Source organism: Microcaecilia unicolor, chromosome 11, assembly GCF_901765095.1.
Source record: "Microcaecilia unicolor chromosome 11, aMicUni1.1, whole genome shotgun sequence".
NCBI lineage: Eukaryota > Metazoa > Chordata > Amphibia > Gymnophiona > Siphonopidae > Microcaecilia > Microcaecilia unicolor.
The window spans coordinates 127,672,477-127,696,038 of record NC_044041.1 but is presented as its reverse complement, the minus strand read 5'-3'; the positions used below and the strand labels follow the sequence as shown (position 1 = coordinate 127,696,038).

At 43.7% G+C, this 23,562-nt stretch overlaps 1 protein-coding gene across 1 annotated transcript; it reads left to right on the top strand.

The window, feature by feature from the left end:
• Positions 1 to 13,233: 13,233 nt before the first annotated feature.
• On the top strand, positions 13,234 to 21,709 carry LOC115480101 (phospholipase A and acyltransferase 3-like). Its single transcript, XM_030218567.1, has 4 exons — positions 13,234 to 13,442; positions 19,972 to 20,074; positions 20,634 to 20,902; positions 21,507 to 21,709. The coding sequence occupies exons 1-4, from the start codon at positions 13,425 to 13,427 to the stop codon at positions 21,609 to 21,611; spliced, it is 495 nt and encodes a 164-aa protein (XP_030074427.1). The 5' UTR covers positions 13,234 to 13,424; the 3' UTR covers positions 21,612 to 21,709.
• The last annotated feature ends 1,853 nt before the right edge of the window (positions 21,710 to 23,562 follow it).

The following is a 23,562-nucleotide window of genomic DNA, read 5'->3' as shown; positions in this document are numbered from 1 at the left end:
GTCCATCCAGTCTGCCCAACAAGATAAAAAATAAAATCTTACCCCCCTGTTTACAAAGCCACGTGGCAATGCCGACACAGCCCATTCAACGTGAATGGACTTTGTTGGCATTACTACACCAGCAGCCGCTAGAGCAGCTTTGTAAACGGGGTGTTAATTTTTAGCTGTATCTTCCAAGGACCTCAGTTTTTTAAATCTCTGTGGCTACTGAAGATCCTTTTCTTTTGCTTCACTCACTGTCAGCAGACATTCAGACCAGCATCTTACTTTCATACCTTGTTAGGCTTTCATGCTGAGCTTTCAAACTTGCAAACATTTTCAGGTGTCCAATCACCTGTTATGCAGTTCAGTAAAATGTTCTGACTTTTTACATTCACACTTCAAGCAGTCAAGCAGGTTAACTTTCACACATCCCAGCACCCAAATGTATTTATTTCTGAAAAAGCTTAAAAACGAACAATTTATTTTATTTAGATTTTGCTCATACCTTTTTCAGTAGTAGCTCAAGGTGAGTTACATTCAAGTACACTGGGTATTTCTCTGTCCCTGGAGGGCTCACAATCTATTTATGTACCTTAGGCAATGGAGGGTTAAGTGACTTGCCTAAGATCACAAGGAGCAGCAGTGCACTCCTAGCCACACTCACGACTTATACCAGGTTTCCCAGAAGCAAACTTTAACCACTTTGGCTATATTGAGCCCTTCTTTCTCAAACTTCAGAGACACTGTAAAACACATCTGCTTCTCTCAGATTCCACAGCTCTTCTCTCCAGTAGTCAGAGAAGCTGTTTCCTAAGAGACACTGCTTCAGCTGGGCCACTTGACCTGTCTCGTCCAATCAAACAGCCTGCACGAAACCTTTCGGATTTTCCTAATACATGGAATATGTTTGAACTGACCAAATCCCCATTTTGGATGTAACTTGTCCATCCAGAGTCTCATCCCTCCTTCTCTCCCCTTCCATCCAGCATCTCCTCCCTTTCTGTCTCTCCCCCTTAGCATTTCCTCCTTCTCTCTCTCTCCCTTTCATGCAGCATCTCCACTGTCTCTCCCTCCCTCTCCCTTCCATCCTGTCTTTCACCTTCCCCTTCAATCTATCATCTCTTCTCTTGCACCCAGCGTCTCCAATCCCTTTCTCTCCCCCTTCTCCCTTCCATCCAGTGTCTTCCCTTCCCTCTTCCATCTAGTATTTCCACCTTCCATCCAGTGGCTTCCCTCGTTCATTCTTCCATTCAAAGTCTCCCCTCTTCCTCCTTCCATCCAACATCTTCCCTCTTTCCCCCTGCCATCCAGTGTCTCCCTCTTTTTCCCCTTTTCATCCTGTGCCTCCATTCTCTCTCTCCCCCCCCCCCCCCCACTTTCCTCCAGTATCTCTTCTTGCACTCGTTCTTCTATCCAGCAATGCCCATTTCTCTCCTGTCTGCCACCCAGCTGCCCTCCCTTCCATCTAGCGTCTCCTCTTCTACCTCTTGCCTCCTGCATCCAGTGTCTCTCCCCTTCCCTCTACACCCTTAGCGTATTCAATTCACTTGTACTAAAGCTCCTGCTGTTTGACTGGACCAGAAGCGGCAATAAAAAGAAGATAATTTGAATCCCTTTCCTCTACATGTGTGTGGCTGCTGGCTATACTGTTAATGCTTTTTTGGAAACAGGAAGTTGGCGTCAGAGAGGGCAGAACTGCAGAGCCAACAGTCACGCCTACAGAGACTGCAGCCATGCAGTTGTTTTTTGTTTGTTTTCTTTTTGCCCAGTGTTGCAGCATTTTGTTTTGCATAAGTTTATGTTTGCATGTTTGATTTTCTCATCAAATATTTTAATTGCAGAGGGTACATGCAAAACAATCTTGTCTCAAGCTTGGCAAGCAAAATTCACAAGTTGTCTTCAGTTTTTCCCTACTTTTGACCAGTTCAAAAATCTGACTTTGTATTGTTAAATTTTTTGGAAAGGATTTATCAAGGAATAATCCATTTATACGATCAGCATTAGTACTGATCATATAACTCCTAATGCATTATTTTCACACTTACCACTTTGGTGGCAATTACAGTTAACTAGCACTGTGCAGCAAGTCCTCTGAGTCTTAGCTTCAATAATTCAGTGCAGTTGCACTTGCTGTTTGCCCGGGCTGATGCAGCAAGGCTCACACTGACACATGCATGGGTCAGCTGCACATGAAGGTTGCCATATGCATGCACTAGTAGATCAGGTGACCTTTGTTGTTCCTGGCCCATGCATGTGCCATTGTGAGCTTTGATGCTTCAGCCCTGGCAGAGATCAAGTGTGGCAGTGTTGAATTAGTGCAGGGAGGAGGAGATGGTACTTGGGTGTCTTGGAGAACCCTGGGTATGTAAGTGGTCACTGAGAGGCTCATATACTTCTGCAAGAATTATCTCCATCCCCACGGGATCCCCACAGACTCCACAGGATTTCTGCAAACTCTGTTTTTGTGCAGCTCTCGGCTGCGGCACACCAGTTGAAAAATGCTACGTTAAATAACCCTTTAGTGTCCAATGTTCCCGTAATAAGCCACATGGGAACAGATTGATGGGAACATTGGACACTATTAACCTGTTCAGTGTTGAGGGAGTAGATTTATGTATTATAAATACCCTTCTGAGCAAAAAGGGGGAAGTTTGTAGCATTCATTAAAATTGAATAAATAGTTGCTAGCATGTATAGTCTAGAGCTTGGTCCTTTATTAAAAGGAAAGGAGTCTTTTGGGAGGCCTGGTGGCTTAAGCTGAAGAAGTGGAAGCCTGTTACAAGGTAGAAGAGTGGACAGAGCACCTTCTTTTGGGTCACACTATTCCCAAATTATGCTAGCTCCCAAATGCCATACTTTGCTAAGGTAGAGGACTGGACCTATGAACCCTCACTAGGGTGACCCCTAGTGGTGACAATATTCATGAGATATATTTCTATACAATGGAGGCAATGCTTGCAAATTTATCTCATGCATATTCATTGTGGATATCTTGAAAACCAGGCTGGTTTGGACTTCCCTGAGGACTGCTTTGAAAGCGCCTGAGTGGAGCAATATTGATATTTCCCCCAACTATAAGCTGGTATTCTCATAATTCCAGCAATTTGGAGATTGTACTAGCAAAGAACCTGTGTGAATAAATATTTGGGCAATACAGGCTGCATGGAAAAACCTTGTGTCCATATGAAGGAGCCTATCAGAATAATATATCTACATTCTTTGTTTTTGGATGGTGTTTTCCAGTTCAAATGGGAGCTGCTTATGTATGACGACTGCCCCAAAGTCTTGTCTTATTGTGCAGGAAGGATATCTGCATTATCCCATGTACTCACACCTTAACTTAGTGGGGTTATCATCTGTCAAGTGTGGTTTCTGTAGAGCAGTGGTTCTCAACCTAGTCCACATGACACACCTAGCCAATCAGATTTTCAGGATATCTACAATGAAAATACATTGATCAAGAAGGCTAAAAGAGACTATGAAGGAAAACTTGCCACAGAGAAAAAACTTATAGTAACATATTTTTCAGATACAGCAGAAGCAGAAAGCCTGTGAGGAAATCTGCGGGACCTTTACATCATGAAGGAGCAAAAGGGGCACTCAAGGAGGACAAGGTCATCATAGCGGAGAAATTGAATGAATTCTTTGCTTTGGTCTTTATGGAAGAAGATGTAAGAGATCTACCTATACCAGAAATGGTTTCAAGGGTGACAATGCAGAGGAACTGAAGAAATTTCGGTGAAATTGGAAGACATACTGAGCCAAATCGACAAGTTAAAGAGTGCAAACATGAAATTGCTGTTCTGTTGGTACTGATCTCTAACCTGTCGTTAATATCATCCATAATACCTGTAGATTGGAGGGTGGCCAATGTAATGCTGATTTTTAAAAAGGGTTCCAGGGGTGACCAGGGGACTTACAGACTGGTAAGCTTGATTTCAGTACTGGGGAAAATAGTGGCAACTATTATAAAGAATAAAATTATGGAACACATAGACAAGCATGGTTTAATGGGACAGAGTCAGCATGGGTTCAGCCATGGAAAGTCATGCCTCCAATTTGCTTCACATCTTTGAAGGAGTAAATAAACGTGGATAAAGGTGAGCCAGTTGATGTAGTGTATCTAGATTTTTAGAAAGCTTTTGACAAAGTTTCTCAAGAGGGACTCCTGAGAAAATTAAACATAGGATAGAAGGCAGTGTCCAGCTGTGGATTAGGAATTGGTTATTGGACAGAAAACAGAGGGTAGGGTTAAATGGCCATTTTTCTCAATGGAGGAGGGTGAATCAGGGGCGTAGCCACGGGTGGGCCTGGACGGGCCCAGGCCCACCCACTTGCCCTCCAGGCCCACCCATCCAAATCCTTCATCGCTGTCGCTGCCTTTTCTCCCGCGGCTTCCGGGAGGCAGCGATCAGCGTTACCTGTCAGTGCCTGCCCTGAAATTATGCTTCTCTTCTCCCCAGGCTTCGTTTCTTCGCTCGTCGGCAGCGCTACGCTGCGCTGCTATTCAAACAGGCAGCTCCGCTCCTCTCTGCCGCGTTCTTATGAGATAAATTTGCATAAAGAGGAGGTAGTGCATGCAAATTTATCTGACATGCCAGGACATCAACCTGGCACCCTAGGGGGCACTGCAGTGGACTTTAAAAATTGCTCCCAGGAACATAGTTCCCTTACCTTCTGTGCTGAGCCCCCTAAAACCCACTACCCTCAACTGTACACCACTACCATAGCCCTTACGGGTGAAGGGGGCACCTAGATGTGGGTACAGTGGGTTTGTGGTGGGTTTTGGAGGGCTCACTGTTTCCTCCACAAATGTAACAGGTGGGGGGGGGGGGCTGGGTCTGCCTGTCTGAAATGCACTGCACCCACTAAAACTGCTCCAGGGACCTGCATATTGCTGTCATGGACATGAGCATGACATCTGAGGCTGGCACAAAATATTTTTAAAGATGTTTTTTTAGGGTGTGAGGGGGTTGGTGACCACTGGGGGAGTAAGAGGAGGTCATCCCCGATTCCCTTCGGTGGTCATCTGGTCATTTCAGGCACCTTTTTGTGCCTTAGTCGTAAGAAAAACAGGTCCAGGTGAAAATGTCCAAGTGCTCCTCAGGGATGTCCTTGTTTTCTTCAATTATGGGTCAAGGACGTCCAAGTATTAGGCATGCCCAAGTCCCGCCTTTGCTAAACCTCTGACACACCCCCTTGGACTTTGGCCGTCCTTGCGACGGAGTGCAGTTCAAGACGTCCTAAGTTGAGCTTCGATTATACCGATTTGGACATCCCTGGGAGAAGGACGTCCATCTTCCGATTTATGTCGAAAGATGGACGTCCTTCTCTTTCGAAAATGAGCCCGATAGTGGAATTAGAAAAGGTTCATAGAAGGGCGATGAAAATGATAAAGGGGATAGGACAACTTCCCTATGAGGAAAGCCTGAAAAGGCTTGTGCTCTTCAGCTTGGAGAAAAGACGGCTGAGGGGAGACAAGCGATTCACTTCTACCCATTCCACTCCACTCAGTATTTTATACACCTCTATCATGTTTACTCTTTCCAAAAATACTAGGACTAGGGGGTACACAATGAAGCTACAAAGTAGTAAATTTAAAATGAACCAAAGAAAATATTTCTTCACTCAGCATGTAATTAAACTCTGGAATTTGTTGCCAGAGAATGTAGTAAAAGCAGGTAGCTTAGAGGTTTAAAAAGATTTGGATAGCTTCCTTAAAAAAAAGTCCATAAGCCATTATTAAAATGGACTTGGGGAAAATCCACTGCTTATTTCTGGGATAAGCAGCATAAAATGTACTATTTTGGGATCTTGCAAGGTACTTGTGACCTGGATTGGCCACTGTTGGAAATAGGATGTTGGGCTTGACTTCGGTCTTTCCCAGTATAGCAATACTTATGTAATAACATCTCTTAACTGTTTTATATTCATCTGGAGTATACCCATGCAGAATCTCCTTTCACTTCAGTGAACCACTTAATTTGCCATGTCATTAATTTGTAACACACCTTGCCCTTTTGTACCTCCCACTCCCTAGTAACACATTAACATTTCACTACACTGGCACCATTTAGCAAAAAGCCTCATCCCACTCTCTGCTGGACTTGGTGTGTAGGTGTGTATATATGAACATCTAGCTCAATTGCCATTGGTCTTCAGTTAACATTTCCACTGGACTACTTATAGTGACTTGGATAGTTACATCGTGCCTTTATGACACACTATCTTTCTCCGTCTTTCTTGCAGGTATTGCATTTATTGTCTATGTGCTTTGTACAGCTGTTGAAGTTAATATCTGCTGTATGGTCACATTTTGCATTTCTCTTTCATTGCCTGTATCACACATGGCTCTGAGTTTATCACTGTTCCTTTCTATAGTTGTTAAATTACTATCTGCCTCTGCTTTTAAGTTGTTTTCAACTGTTTACACCTTTCCTACATCCCGAGAGCCTCAATTCTTCATATTATTCTTTTAAAATTGCAAACCCACCTGTGGCAAACCTTGAAACTTCCAAGTATAAAGTGAGTTTTGTGGCAGTTTTGTTTGGACCTGTCTGTGTCATAGGATTAGCCTTGTACATTTTCTTCTTTTTCAGGCCCTCTTATTCCATCATTTTATATTTCTATCTACTGTGAACATGGAAGAATATGAATCTACATGTTTGCATGCTTTAGCATGTTCTACTCATTATCTGTTACTTCTGCTCACACCTTTGCTCCATTAAATTATCAAACAACAGCGAGGAGTGGGAAATAGACCAGGCAATCCAGAGACAAATGAGGAGACTTCAGCAGTGCTGCCAAGGGGGGGGGGGGGGGGGGGCAAAATTCCCTGGGCCTGAGCCTCCAAGGGGAGCCCGGTGCCGGGGTTTCTCTCTCTCCCCTGCTCATGCCAGGACCTGAGTAATTGTGTCCCGACAGGAGCAGGAGAGAGAAAACTCCGGCGCCTCAGCTGGTCCCCCCATGGCTGCTGGGGAGGACGTGGAGGAGCAACTCCAGCGCTGCTCTTCTGCCCAGCTGAGCAGTGGCTTTTCCTCTCAGGACCCGAGGCAACATGGCTTTACCAAAGGAAAATCCTGCCAAATGAATCTTATTGACTTCTTTGACTGGGTGACCAAAGAACTGGATGAAGGACGTGTGCTAGATGTAATACTTGGACTTCAGCAAAGCCTTTGATATGGTCCCCACAGAAGACTCGTGAATAAGCAGAAAGGGTTGAAATTAGGACTAAAAGTGGTGAACTGAATAGGAAACTGGTTGACCGACAGGTGGCAGAGGGTGGTGGTAAATGGAATCCGCTCAGAGGAAAGGAAGGTGAGCAGTGGAGTTCCTCGGGGGTCGGTGCTGGGGCCTATTCTGTTTAATATATTTGTGGGAGACATTGCTGAAGGGTTGGAAGGAAAGGTGTGCCTTTTTGCGGATGACACGAAAATAGCCAATAGAGTGGATACCCTGGAGGGAGTAGAAATGATGAGAAGGGATCTCCAAACCTTAGAAGAATGGTCGAGGGTCTGGCCATTAAAATTTAATTGCTCTTATCATGAAATAACAAAACTGTGTCTGTGTAAATTTATTTTCTAAAAATGATCGTGCAGTGCTCAGTTTTCACCTATTACAACGGAAATGGTTATTCTTAGTAATAGTGTGTACCAGACATCATAGCACTGCTGTTCTCCCTACCTCCATGCAATATCACTACATAGTTCAATGCTGTAGTATTATTTAGCAAAAAGAAAAAAACACCTTTTTTGCTCTATTCATTTATCTTATGGCTGCAGTTTTGTTCCGTACTGATGCTGGTTAGCCTTTACTTCCAGTGTAACAGCTGAATGTGTAGTGCTTGTGAAGTCCCGATTTTCTATATACTGTTCATTATTTTCAGTTCATTATACCTGGTCTTCGATTCTCAACTAGTTCTTGGTTCTCAACACTAGCTGTGTTTTGCTGATGTCCTTGCGTCCTCAGGAGAACTTTAAACCTCTGCAAAAGATTCATATGTTATTCTTCTCCTTTTTCCTTAAGCTTGCTGAGCTTTACCTTCATAGGCGGTCGGTGATCCAACTGTTTGGGGAGGCTAAAGGGGGCAGGGTTAGGGGTGGGGTCAGGGGTGGAGCTTAAATCCATAATTGTCTGATAACACACAGAAAAAATAAATAAATAAAAATAAAAGTCACAATTAATACCTTTTATTAAATTTAGATATTAGATATGTATCATATGTCAAAGAATAAAGTGGTTGCTCAAAGCATATTCTAACCACAATCGCTCAACTGCAAAACACTATGCACAACTTTGTGCAAAAACACACTCAGAGCATACCAATCCCACTTCCTAGCACCTAAATTCTGCAATTAGATTTAATACAAATACTTTTAAAATTTATTTTTAGCACTTTTAAAATCTCAAGTGGCAGTGCAAGTCTCTTTGGTATAAACTGCTCATGCAGGAAGTCATCCTTGTTAAATATCTCCCTGGCAACCCAGGACACCTCCAGCCAACCCCCCTGCTCTCCCAGCAGTAAGGTAAACAAATTAAACCATAAACCAATTTCTACAACTGGTTACACAAGGCTAGAGACGGGCTTTCACAGCAGCTGCTGGTAAATGAACAATTTAAACCCCCCCCCCCCCCCAGAGCAGCAGGACTCCAGGGAGAAACAGCTGATCCATCCTGCTGCAGCAGGAGAGGCTTAGCCTCCCCAAGCCTCTTATACCGGGCGCCTATGTTTACCTTACATTTTTCAATCTCATCATTGTTACAGATTAAATCTAATCCTTATTTTTCTACTATTCATTCAACATATATTTTATAATTCAAGTTTTGGGCATACCTGGCTTGGAGCATCGATCCCTCCAAGATCACCAATCCAAAAAATGCCAGTGCATGCGTTCTGACTTTATTTACGTCAATGATGACATAATACCCTTCAATTCAGTCATGTATCCACTCTATCTCCCAGTTTAGACTGAACGGTATCACCGTATTCCAATAGAATATGAGTTGTTGTTCCTTTTGCAGTAGTCCCCTAGTAATATCACCCCCATCTGGTAGATGGATCTGCACTAGTATTAAATATTTAAAATCCTGCAACTCATGATTCAACTCCGTCCAGTGATCCACTAAGGGGGCTTCCTTCTTTTTTATTCTTATGTTACTAATGTGCTCTGCTATCCTTTGTTGTATTTTTCTAGTTGTGTATCCTACAGTATGTACCATTTCTTGCAGGGACAAATAATTCCGTATACTGCTTGAGTTGACTCGCAGTTGGTCTCAACTTTAGTCCAATAAGGTTTTCCCGTTACGGGATGTGTTACATGATTTGTTGCCAAATGAATTTACAATATACACATCTCTGACAGGGTGTGTGTCCTCCTCCACCTATAGTCTTTGGATTATTTTGCTGCTGTAACATTTCCCCCATATTTTTCGCTCGTGTGTAGGTGAATCGAGGATGTTGTTCAAACAAACAGAGATAATAGTGGCCAGTGTTTATTAATTACATTTTTTACTTGCCCTGTTTGAGTGGAATATGGCAATATGCACGTAAAGATGTTCCGTTGCTCCCTTGCTTTGGTTGTGGGGTGTAACAACCATTGCTGATGCGTACTTGATGCTCTTTTCTGGGCTTTTCTAATAATCTTCCTGGGATACCCTCTGGTTCTAAACCAATCATACAATTCATTTGCATGTGCTTTAAAACTGTCATCTGTACCACATAATTTTCTTAGTCTAAGAAACTGTCCTGTTGGGATGCCAGCCTTTACTGTGCGTGGATGACAACTTTTAAAATGCAACAAAGTGTTGGTATTTGTCTCCTTCCAAAATATTGTGGTGTCAAATCTATTGTGATGGTACATTATTTTTATATCCAGATAGTTAATTGATGGTCCGCCCACCGCCGACTCAAATTTAATATGAAGGAAGACTAAGAAGGCTAGGAGTTAGGAGTTACCGACCAAGAAAGGGATCTGGGTGTTGTCGTCAATAATACACTGAAACCTTCTGCTCAGTGTGCTGCTGCGGCTAGAAAAGCAAATAGAATATTGGGTATTATTAGGAAAGGTATGGAAAACAGGTGTGAGGATGTTATAATGCCGTTGTATCGCTCCATGGTGCGACCGCACCTAGAGTATTGTGTTCAATTCTGGTCGCCGCATCTCAAGAAAGATATAGTAGAATTGGAAAAGGTGCAGAGAAGGGCAACTAAAATGATAGCGGGGATGGGACAACTTCCCTATGAAGAAAGATTAAGGAGGCTAGGGCTATTCAGCTTGGAGAAGAGACGGCTGAGGGGAGACATGATAGAGGTATATAAAATAATGAGTGGAGTGGAACAGGTGGATGTGAAGCGTCTGTTCACGCTTTCTAAAAATACTAGGACTAGGGGGCATGCGATGAAACTACAGTGTAGTAAATTTAAAACAAATCGGAGAAAAAGTTTCTTCACCAAACGTATAATTAAACTCTGGAATTCGTTGCCGGAGAACGTGGTGAAGGCGGTTAGCTTGGCAGAGTTTAAAAAGGGGTTAGACGGTTTCCTAAAGAACAAGTCCATAAACCACTACTAAATGGACTTGGGAAAAATCCACAATTCCAGGAATAACATGTATAGAATGTTTGTACGTTTGGGACGCTTGCCATGTGCCCTTGACCTGGATTGGCTGCTGTTGTGGACAGGATGCTGGGTTTGATGGACTCTTGGTCTGTTTTTTTTGTTGTTGTTACATTTGTACCCCATGCTTTCCCACTCATGGCAGGCTCAATGTGGCTTACATGGGACAATGGAGGGTTAAGTGACTTGCCCAGAGTCACAAGGAGCTGCCTGTGCCTGAAGTGGGAATTGAACTCAGTTCCTCAGGACCAAAGTCCACCACCCTAATCACTAAGCCACTCCTCCACTCCCAGTGTGGCATTGCTTATGTACTTATTTATTTTTTTATTTTTGTTACATTTGTACCCTGCGCTTTCCCACTCATAGCAGGTTCAATGTGGCTTACATATTGTATACAGGTACTTATTTGTACCTGGGGCAATGGAGGGTTAAGTGACTTGCCCAGAGTCACAAGGAGCTGTCTGTGCCTGCAGTGGGAATCGAACCCAGTTTCCAAGGACCAAAGTCCACCATGCTAACCACTAGGCCACTCCTCCACTCCACTTATGTACTTATCGCAAGCATTTATATATTGGAAGAATTCCTGCAGGCGTGGCCTATCTCCTGTCCATGCCAGGAATATGTTGTTGATGTACCTCTTCCAGATTTTTATGTGAGGAAAAAATCTGGAATTATAAACATACTTCTGTTCAAAGTTCGCCATATAGGCAGGCAATGGTTGATGCCACTGTTGCTCCCATCGTGATACCGTGGGTTTGAATGTAATATTGTTCCTAAAAATGGAAATAATTTTGCTTTATTACTATTTTGGCTATTTGATTTAATAAGTTGATTTTTCCCATTGATAGATCCATTTAATTTGTGATGTGCTATCTCTCACTGTTACCAATAACCTACCCTTCAATTATGGGCTGCTCATGTCTTTGTCAGTGGGCAAACTTACAAAATCAGCAAGGGATCAAATACTTATTTCCCCCACTGTAAGTTCTGGAACACATTACCAGAGGATGTAGTAGCAGCTGTTAGTATATCTGGGTTTAAAAAAGGTTTGGACAAATTCCTGGAGGAAAAGTCCACAAGCTGCGCCTGCTATTGAGATAGACACGGGGAAGCCACTGCTTGCACTGGGATTGGTAGCCTGGAACCTTGCTACTATTTGCGTTTCTAAAAGATATTTAAGGGGAAAGGGGCACTCCACAACAAATAATCAGCAAATATAGTAGTGCACAATTATTTTGAAAAAAATAGCCTACACTGTGAAATCTATACACTATTTTTACGGCAAAGAGGCATCATACAACAGTGAACCAGGCTATTGGATCTCTTATAGCACACAGCTATTTCAGATCAAGAGCACTCTCAATTGTATTAATCATTTGCCTCAAAAGCCTGATATCATTTTATTATTTAAAGTCTAAATTTACTACTACTACGACTATAAATCATTCCTATAGCGCTACCAGTCGTACGGAGCGTTTCACAATTTAATATGAAGAAAAGACAGTCCCTGCTCAAAAGAGCTTACAATCTAAATTAATTAAACATTAAGCATTAAAATGACTCAATAACCAGCGACACAAATAGTTAACTGAATCATCAGAGTCACAGCACTGTGACTCTGATGATTGTTAAGTATTTAGGTCGCTGTGAAGAAACCGTGTTTTAAGCCTATAAAATGTATTGGATATTTTTCTGCAGTACATCCTGTTTCCAACAGTGGCCAATCTAGGTCACAAATAGCTGGCAAGATCCCAAAAAAAGGTCAATACATTTTATGCTGCTTATCAGAGAAAATATTTCTTCACTCAACATGTAATTAAACTCTGGAATTCGTTGCCAAAGAATGTAGTTAGCTTAGCGGGGAAAGAACGCATCACGTTCAAGATAAGTACTCTAGTTCATAAAATCATCCACAGAAATGCCCCAGCCTACATGTCAGATCTGGTAGACCTGCCACCCAGGAACGCCAAAAGGTCATCTCGAACATTCCTTAATTTGCACTTCCCCAGTTGTAAAGGCCTAAAATACAAACTAACGCACGCGTCTAACTTCTCCTACCTGAGTACACAGCTATGGAACGCATTGCTGCGCAGCTTAAAAACTACTTATGAACTAACTAACTTTCGCAAATCCCTGAAGACCTACCTATTCAACAAGGCATACCAACAAGAGCAGTAACTATAAATGTAACACATTACAACCTACAAATTATCAACAATGTTCTCGCTCATATCTATTTGCTTGAAATTCGATCATGCTATTTTATATGACATCTCCACCTTACTTACTATCAGTAACATCTTCTAATTATATTTACCTGTCTAAAATTCGATTATGCTACTTTCTATGTAACAATAACTGTTATCTCTTTAATCTACTATCTACTAATAACGACACATTGTAAGCCACATTCAGCCTGCAAAGAGGTGGGAAAATGTGGGATACAAATGCAAAAAATAAAATAAATAAAAAGGTTTGGATGGCTTTCTAAAGGAAAAGTCCATATACCATTACTAAAATGGACTTGGCGAAAATCCACTGCTTATTTCTAGGATAAGCAGCATAAAACGTATTGTACTTTTTTGGGATCTTGCCAGGTACTTGTGAGCTGAATTAGCCACTATTGGAAACAGGATGCTGGGCTTGATGGACCTTCGATCTGTCTCAGTATGGCAATACTTATGTACTTATTTTAAAGAGTTAACTATTGCTCTCATGTATATTTTCATATGATTCAAACAGAAACAGAAAGTTGTCAGAGATTAAAAAGCAGCAAACAAAGCAAAGCGGAGTCACTGCAGTCTGAACTCTACACCACAGCCAGAGGATGTCTCTCTCTGTCACAGTAAGTATTTGTTGGGCTGTTAATGATTCTTTTTTATATTTTGTGACTATCCAATCTCTTGATAGGGACTTGAATGATACTGACATGTCTCCAATCTTTTTTATTCTTTCTCTTCCTGTCTTTCTTCAGTCTTCTTTCCCTGTTTCTGAGACCAAATTCATTCTGTTTGTCACCTAGGGATCTTTCTTTCCAACTTCTAAAAGGAGAAAAGGGGGAAACATTTCTGCCTAACTCAACCCCGCCCACCCACAAGCCTCTACAAAAAATGCATTCCCCCCCCCCCCCCTCAACCTGAAAATTAAATAAACACTAGCAGGTGTTCAGTTAAACAATTATTACTATACATGATGCATAGGAGGACACACAGAGTCTAGGTACAGACAAAGTACATTGCAAACACTTGACAGGGCCAGCTCCTGATACAGAGAATTTGCCTTATTATTACATATGTATATGTTAGTTAACCTATGACTTCATACATAAGTTTTATGGCTTCCTTGGTGTTATCATGTATACACAACTCTGTGGTAGATCGAACAACTCGGAGTCTATTGCTGTTAGTATTTTTATAAAGGGAAGTCTCATATATGGTCACAGGATAATCTATTGCTCACTCACTCATGGAACTTATTCTGTGCCAGTTTGTAATCATCGACAAACCCCCTTTCTCCTTATAAAGTATCTATGTTCGGTCACAATTCAATATGTAACTTTTTAAATTTTTTTATCAATCTTTTTTTCTTCTTTTTGTTTATTTATCTTGTGCCGACATATCAATTACTATTCACGGCAATTCATGCCCTTAACTTTATATCTGCATCATACATCATAACAGTGCTGGTATTGGCAGGCTAGTGATTATCACTTATCTGTACTGTTCTGGTGTGCAGTTGTATTTTCACACCCTAACACCGAGTTTTTGCTCACCGAATCATGACATCCCTTGGTATTATCATTCATCCCTTGCCTATCTGGGGTTTATTCCCTCCCCCCCCCCCCCCCCCCCCCCCACCATTAAGCTTATCTCTGGCCAATGCCAATTATAAGTGGCTTAGGTTTCTTCCCTTCCTAAAGGTTACAATGTCAGGGAACAGTATAGCCTGATTTTCTTCTAAGGCAGTGTAATGTGCATTGTGCATGACAAGCTATTTATAATGCAGATTATCTATAGGTTAGGCATGCATCTATTCCAGCAGCATTCTACTCTAATTACTATTATTATACTAATAGATATATATTTCTGGTATAAAATTGGATCCATTTAAGAACTCGGTCAAAAGTTTGCAGAAGATCTCTCACATGCAGGTTCATTGCCCCATCCTTCCACTAGGCGGCTGATGCAGAAAGCCACTGTAAGCCAAAGCATACAGTTACGCAGGGGTGTACGCAGGTATTGCTGGCCGCACAATGCAGAAAGGGGTTGAGGTGGGAGTTAAGGCTGCCAACTGGACCCATATTCACAGGAAAGGGTTGATCCAGTCTTGGGTTTGCCCTGTGGCATGCAGGTACTTGTAGTTCTGATTTCACCATTGCAGTCCCTAAGAAAAGCAAGACTACAGGTCCCAGCATGCACTGGGGTAAACCGAGGACTGGATCAACCCTGTCCTGAGAATCTCGATCCATTTGGCAGCTTTAAGTTAACGAATAATGGAACACATGGGCACACACTGCATTAAAATGAATGGTACCAAGAGAAGTAGGTCCACTTTCCACTGCAGCTCCTTGTGACCCTTGGGCAAGTCACTGAACCCTCCATTGCCCCAGGTACCAAAACTTAGATTGTGAGTTTGCCGGGTTCTTGAAGCCTTGATTGGCCGTGGTTTTGCCGGGCTCTTGAAGCCTGGATTGGCCATTGTCGGAGACAGGATGCTGGGCTTGATGGACCCTTGGTCTTTTCCCAGTATGGCGGTGCTTATGTGCTTATGAGTCCACTAGGGACAGAGAAAGTACCTGCATATAATGAATGTAAACAGCTTTGGTTGTACACCACAGAAAGGAGGTATATCAAATGCATTACCCTTACCACCTAATGAGGCCATTTCCTCTGCAAAGCACAGAAGGAAGCAATGGCTTTTAATTAACGCACAACACGAGATATTTGTTGTCAGGTCTGAGGCAGAATAGAAGGATTGGATGAGAGAATTTAGTTCTGGTTTTGGGGGCTTAAGTAACAGTTTTGTCTTCTTTTCATTGACCAGAACAACTGCCTGCAACTTTATGCGAGGTAACGGCTCATGTGCGCATGTCCTAACAAAATCAAAAATGCCAGCACACATCTACACTTGTTGTTCAGTACATATCAGCCTTACAATAATTTTATGCACAAGAAATTTTTGTTTGGACATGTGCACAGTGAGTTGCCCTCACCTCAGAATCTTTATGCAACATGCGTCTGGCAGGCTTCCCCCAAGTAGTGCACAAGCTCTGCCCATTGAAATTAGCATCTCAGCTTACTGCATCACACAGTTTTAATTTCACAGTAGAAGTCACATGCACATTCATCTGCATGTAGCTCTACCACGTGGCTTTCTGCATCAACCAATGGCTTAGATAAAAGGATGATTAGTAAAGTGAATTATAGATGCATCAGACTTTGAATCTAAACCCACTGGAGGGGTGACCAAGGAAAGGGAAAAACTTTGCACTGATTAAGACCAGAATTGGATCATGATGGTTGATTCAGTGTCAAACTCCACCCTACCAAACCCCACCCCATATCTCTATCAGTCCAGAATGGGGGGGGGGGGGTTTCAGATAAAAATCCTAGAATGTCTGTCACAATATAGTAATATTATAGTTTGGATTTCATATTTTAACTGAAACACACCAAAAACCACACCTCAGATGCAAAAAGAGAAAGAGGAGACAGTGAGATTTGTTCAGTATTTATCCAATATACATCTAGGGGTCAATATTCAAAGCAATTTAAGCAGGCAGGAGAGGCCATAGTTCCATAAGACAGCGGTTAGAGGTCACAGCAGCCATTTTGAGGCTGTAGCCTGCATAGGCAGGAGCGAGTGAGCATTGTTGGGGGAAGGTCTTATGCAGATCCCAAATTAATATTGGCCAGAAGGTGTCCAGTCAGACCAGATATTCAATGCCAGTAGCTGGACATGGCCCGGCATTGAATATCCAGGTTTAATTTAGCCAGCAACAGTGTATTAAAAAAACGCTGACTACCAAACAGAGTAGCCCTTCCAGGGTAGAAACAATGTTCACTCACTTCTGCCTATTTATTTAGTTGTTACATTTGAATTCCACATTTTCCCACCTATTTGTAGGCTCAATGTGGCTTACATAGTACCGGAGAGGCGTTTGCAGACTCTGGTGAGAGCAAATACGTGGAGGGGCATAATCGAACGAAAACATGTATCTCCATGGGCGTTTATCTCCGAGAACGGGTCCGTGAAGGGGCGGACTGGACCGTATTTTCGCAAAAAATAGAAGTCCATGTTTTATTCGACAATTTGTGAGCTGGGCGTTTTTGTTTTTCAGCGATAATGGAAAATGAAAGCGCCCAGCTCAAAAACGAATAAATCCAAGGCATTTGTTCGTGGGAGGGGCCAGGATTCGTAGTGCACTGGTCCCCCTCACATGCCAGGTCACCAACCGGGCACCCTAGGGGGCACTTTTACAAAAACAAAAAAAAAGGTAAAAGAGCTCCCAGGTGCATAGCACCCTTCCCTTGTGTGTTGAGCCCCCCAAATCCCCCTCAAAACCCACTGCCCACAAGTCTACACCATTATTATAGCCCTAAGGGGTGAAAGGGGGCACCTACATGTGGGTACAGTGGGTTTGGGGGGGGTTGGACGACTAATAAGCATTAAGCAGCACAATTGTAACAGGTAGGGGGGGATGGGCCTGGGTCCACCTGCCTGAAGTCCACTGCACCCCCTAACAACTGCTCCAGGGACCTGCATACTGCTGCCAGGGAGGTGGGTATGACATTTGATGGTGAAAATAAAAAGTTGTGAAACATCATTTTTTTGTGGTGGGAGGGGGTTAGTGACCACTGGGGGAGTCAGGGGAGGTCATCCCCGATTCCCTCCGATGGTCATCTGGTCATTTAGAGCACTTTTTTGGGACCTGTTCGTGTGAAAAAAGGGTCCAACAAAAGTGTCCTAAATTTTCGCTAAAAATGCCTTTATTTTTTCGATTATCGCCCTAATGCGTACATCTCACCTCGGCCGATAACCACGCCCCAGTTCCATCTTCGCCACACCTCTGACATGCCCCCATCAACTTTGTCCGCATCCGCGACGGAGTGCAGTTGAAAACGTCCAAAATCGGCTTTCGATTATACCGATTTATTCGTTTTTGTGAGATAAACGTCTATCTCCCGATTTGGGTCGAAATCTAGGCGTTTTTCTCTTTCGATTATAAGGTGGAAAGTGATGTTATGGTAAGATAAAGTTCATGTGGCATGGCCACATTGGGAAAACGTACATCAGAAGAGTTGAGTTTTGTCCATTATGTACTTTAGTTTTGCTGTGTTGCAGGGATCAGGCATTTAAGTTGGATCGGTGAGGTATGCCTTTTTTGAACAGGTTAGTTTTTAGTGATTTCTGGAAGTTTAGGTGGTCGTACATCATTTTCAAGGCTTTTGGTAGTGTGTTCCACAATTGTGTGCTTATGTAGGAAAAGCTGGATGCGTAAGTTGATTTGTATTTAAGTCCTTTGCAACTTGGGTAGTGCAGATTTAGATATGCTCATGTTGATTCTGATGTGTTTCTAGTTGGTAAGTCGATCAAGTCTGTCATGTATCTTGGGGCTTCACCGTAGATAATTTTGTGGACCAGGGTGCAGATTTTGAAGGCAATGTATTCTTTGATTGGGAGCCAGTGTAGTTTTTCACGGAGGGGTTTTGCACTTTCAAATCACATTTTTCTGAATATAAGCCTAGCTGCCATGTTTTGAGTGGTTTGGAGTTTTTAAAAATGTTTGTTCTTTGCATCCTGCATAAATTCCATTGCAGTAGTCTAGGTGGCTTAGCAACATTGATTGTATCAGGTTGCGGAATGTATCCCTCGGGAAGAATTGTTTCAGGCGTTTGAGTTTCCTGAGTGGAACATTTTCTTTGTTGTGGATGCTGCTTGGCTCTCTAGTGTTAAGTTGCGGTCTATTTTAACTCCAAGCATTTTTAGGCTGTCTGATATAGGCAGGGTGTAGTCTGGGGTGTTGATGTTTGTGGGGTTGTCCGCGCTGTGTTGGGATGAGAGGATGAGACAGTGAGTTTTTTCTTTATTGAGTTTTAGTTGAAATGCATTTGCCCATGAATCCATGATGTTCAAGCTGAGTTTGATTTCGTTGGTGATTTCTGTCATTTTGGTATTGTACGGAATGTGTATTATGACATTGTCTGCATATATGGAAGGGTTAAGGCCTTGGTTGGATAAGGACTTGGCTAGTGGGGTCATCATTAGGTTGAAAAGTATCGGTGATAGCGGTGATCCCTGCGGTACTATGCAGGCTACAGCCTCAAAATAGCTGCTGGGACCTCTAACAGCAGTCTCATGATGCTATGGCCTTTCCTGCCTGCTTAAATTGCTTTGAATATTGACCCCTAGATGTATATTGGATAAATACTGAACAAATCTCACTTTCCCTAGAACTTTCTCCTCTTTCTCTTGGCTTTTCAGCCTTTGCTGACGTCACTTCCTGTTTCCTTTCTGGCGGGACACGGCCAGTGTTGCCAGGTGGGCGGTTTTACCGCCCAATTGGGCGGTTTTCCGCGACCCGCCGCGGGAAATTTTTGCCCGCAGCGGGTTGCGGTTTTTTGGGCTGTTTTTGGGGCTTCCGGGCGGTTTTTTGTGCGGCTTTTTTGGCTGCGGGGGGCGGGGTTAGTGACGTTTTTGGGCGGGGTTAGTGACGTAGGAGGCGGGGCCGATGACGTGGGAGGCGGGGCCGGTGACAGGGAGGCGGGGGCGGGGTTAATGACGGCGGGGGCGGGGGTGATGACGCGGGGGTGGGGGTGTCAGGGGCGGGGTTTGAGTTTGGGCGGGTTTTGGGCGGGTTTTGTGCTGCATTGGGTGGGAAAAAAATTTTCCACCTGGCAACACTGGACACGGCAGAGTGAAGCCTGTGAGGCCTGAGCAGGGAGCAGACATACATTGCTGCTGCCGCTAGTGAAAATGCTAGCGGGGAGGAGAGTTCAGAGAGGGAGGCAGTTGCCAGGCTGTGAGTGTGGGTGTGGGAGCAAATGATGGATCCAGGGGCTGAGGAAAGGGAGAGAGATGCAGAACAAAGTGTGTGTGGGGGAGGGGGGGAGAATTATTGGAAGGCCTCACCATCTTAACTCTGGCAAATGAATGGCAGCCCTAAATTTATAAGCATAGAGGCTGATAGTCAGAAGGAGATCCCCAGACTGCTGGTGAAAATCCAGAGACAGCACTGCAAAACTATCCAATTCATGCCGGGGTGGTCTGGGGGCAGAGCCAGGAATAACCTGGACACTGCTGTTATTCAACTGTCCTTAATAAATGATGCTCGCCACCCTGCAAGAATAACAGAGACTTCTTTTGTCTTTCAGAAAGAACCTAAACCTGGCGACCTCATTGAAATTTTCCGCTTTGGCTATCAGCACTGGGCTATTTATGTAGGAAATGGCTACGTGATCCACCTGGCCCCTCCAAGTAAGGACAAGAGATAGGTGATAGGACATGATTGCCCTATAGTAAATTCTGAATTACAGGATCAAGGTATCTGGAATAGATATTTAAGAGGTAGATACCATAGAAATACATGCAGGTGAATGACTCGGGTATCAGAGCTTTAAAAGGTGATTGGCATAGGAAGAAATATCTCCCCAAACCAAGAGAGGTCAATCACTACAACACAAAATCAGCCACAATAGTTGAAATGGACACTATTGCAGGGTCTTTCCAGAAACATGTTTTGGACTTTGTAACTATATTAAGAAAGACTATGGATTCTCAGCGTAGACTTTTATTCCTGCTATGGTTTCCTTTTCCACTGTTGAGGCTGAAGAAATCTTTCAGTCAGTGTATTCAGGTGTTTGACAAGTTTCAAGAGGGTGACTGTCTCCCTATTCACTGAGTGGAGGAAAGATGAGGGAACTTTGAGGTAAAACTTTTCAAACAGTAACATTTTTATAAAAGCTGACACCTGAGCAGAGATTTCCTTCCCTAGTGCTTTTTTTTTTTTTTAAACCTCTTTTTCTTGGGTGTTTAGGTGAATGTGCTGATGCCGGTTCTTCTAGTGTCATGTCTGTCCTAACTGAGTGGGCTGTGGTAAGGAAGGACCCTTTGTCTGTGGTGCTGGGAAGCAGTTCCTATAAGGTGAACAACAAGTATGATAAGGAATATACCCCATACCCTGTGAGCAAAATCCTTCAGCGGGCTGAGAAAATGGTGGGACAGAGAAGGCGCTACAGTGTGACAAGCAAAAACTGTGAGCATTTTGTGACGGAGCTTCGCTATGACCAAGCCAAGTGTGAACAGGTGTGTATATGTCCATTTGCTCTCTCTTTAAGCCCAGATCTCAAATTCAACTCTTCAGGTTTCCTGACACTACAGAATATCCTAAGAACAGATTTATACACGTTTAATCTGAGACAGAAGGTTAAGTGCTCTGGAAACTTGTGCTGTAAGGATAAACAATTCAAAGAAAACAAAAAGATTTCTCTCCTCACATACGCACAGCACTTTTCCTCAGCTGAACTGATTGAGATGTCTGGAGATATACTTAATTCCATGCAGTGTGTAATACAGTGAGATAGAAGAGACAGAAATACCCAGGGATGGTCTTTATTCCCTGCAATGTGTGATACAGTGAGATAGAGGGGATAGAAATGTCTGGGGATGGCGTTTATTCCCTGCAGTATGTGATACAGTAAATGCTTAGAGAGGTTTCTCTTCCCTCCCCCCTCCCCAGCCTATGGCATGTTGTATGGTGTGACGGAATGAACAGGCATACATAGAGACACTTGTTATTGTCTGTGAAATGTGGTTACTGTCACTGAGAGATCTGAGTTCCCTGTACAGTCCTGAATCACACCCAAAAGGTTTACATTTTGCATTGACTAGTTTTGTTCTTTCTCTCGAGGTGGAGAATGCTATCAGATATACTGGCTGGGCTGCTGCAACTGGCTTTGCTGTATTGGCTGCTTTTGGCATTGTGATGTCGAGGAATAAACAACAAAAACAATGACCCCACTGCATTCCTGGATGAATATTTCTTCACCTCATTTTTATTGAAAAAGTAGTTTAGTGGTGAGGGCAAGACAAACATACGTGATAAGAATAAAGCAGAAAAAATATATAAGGTGATACCTTTTTATTGGACCAACTAATAATACATTTTTTGTTGAACCTGGGGTCAATGTGTCATCTAGGCAGTTGCCTAGTGTGTACCCAGGATGTGGATAATCCTTGTACATAAGTAATATTTGTTAGTTGGGATCAGGATGGGGCCAGAATCATCCAGGTGGCTGATAAGCAGTTTTCCACACTCTCTCCTTTTACTTCACTCTGTGTCCTGAACCAACTGTTTACTAAAGTCACTCCTTTTGACAATCATGATACAAAATGGAGAGGCAGTAGCAATATATAAGGTAGCAAGTGGCAACAATAATTATTTACAGAGTCTCTGTGACTTAAAACTCACAACTCTAAAGGCCAAGAGAAACTCTCTTTGTATCCTTATTCCTATCATTGAGGTAGCAGAGTCACTTTACACTTCCTTTAGGCAAATGCTGCTATTGTGAGCAGCAGTGCAGTACAGTTCAGTACAGGTTCTGCTTACAGTTTTTAGATGCTGCTGCTGTGAGAATTGAGGGCCTTGCCAGGGGCGTATCTGGACTCGGGCGGTAGGGGGGGCCAGAGCCAGAGGGAGGGGGCACATTTTAGCCCCCCCCCCCGGCGCCACCGATCCCCCCCCCCCCCCGCCATTTCCGGACCCCCCCCCTCGCCACCAATGACACCCTCCCCCGCTGCTGTCACTTACCTTTGCTGGCGGGGGACCCCAACTCCCCGCCAGCCGAGGTCCTCTCTTCCATGCAGGCTGCGCCGCTGCAAGTTTCAACGCTTCCTGTTCTTCTGAGTCTGACGTCCTGCACGTACAACGCGCAGGACGTCAGACTGAATTCCAAATTCTGAGTCTGACGTTCTGTACGTTGTACGTGCAGGACGTCAGACTCAGAAGAACAGGAAGCGTTGAAACTTGCATCCTGCACGGAAGAGAGGACTTCGGCTGGCGGGGGCTTGGGGTCCCCCGCCAGCAAAGATCGGCGACGGGTTGGTGGCGGGCGGGCGGGAGGGGGAGGTGGAGAGGGTCTGTGGTAGGGGGGTCCAGGGCGAAATCTGCGGGGGCCCAGGCCCCTGTGGCCCCACGCAGATACGCCCCTGCTTGAGACTCTAAATCAGTGGCATAGCCACAGGTGGGCCTGGGTGGGCCAGGGCCCATCCACTTATGACTCAGGCCCACCCAACAGCAGCACATGTTTAGCAGTAGCTGGTGGAGATCCCAAGCTCTACCAGCTGAAGACTTCCCCCTGATGGTAATGAAAATGCTACTCTCCACGATACTGGCACCTGCGCATGTTCAGTTTTCAGCGCATGCCTGCTGCAGACTGCCAAGGTAGAAAGAAGCATTTTCCTGCCAGCTGAGATGTCTTTTGGTGGTGGTGGGGGGAGAACATTTGGTGCCCACCCACTTCTTGCCTAGGCCCACCAAAAATCTTCTGTCTGGCTACGCCCCTGCTCCAAATGCAGGTTCTGTTCAATTTGGGATCAGATGAGGTGTTCTTAGTTCCTCAGGACTCAGGAGCCCAGCAGTTGGTGGATGATGCCTTTCCTTCAGCTCAATAGATGTTCCTGAATTTCCAGCAGTTAGGAATAAATCTAGGTCACCTTACTGTCATTACACGATAGCCCAGTCTCTTCTTTCCCCTCAAGCTAGCACGAGGGATATAGAGGGTCCCAGTTCCCCCTGACATCCAACAGGGCAGATGCTTAAGTGGCTTTCTGTCACCTATCTATTCCTTGTTCACTCCTTGCCCTTAAAATATCATCTAGAGTAGCACAGTATACAGGCTATATGTTCCGTGGCTTGAAGGTGCTCACTTCACAGTTAAGGTCAGAGGTCATAGAGGATCAGGAAC

Coding starts and splice junctions, on each gene's coding strand:
- LOC115480101 (XM_030218567.1), top strand. Junction 20,075..20,633: donor GATCCACCTGGCCCCTCCAA/GTAAGGACAAGA, acceptor TTGGGTGTTTAG/GTGAATGTGCTGATGCCGGT. Junction 20,903..21,506: donor ACCAAGCCAAGTGTGAACAG/GTGTGTATATGT, acceptor CTTTCTCTCGAG/GTGGAGAATGCTATCAGATA.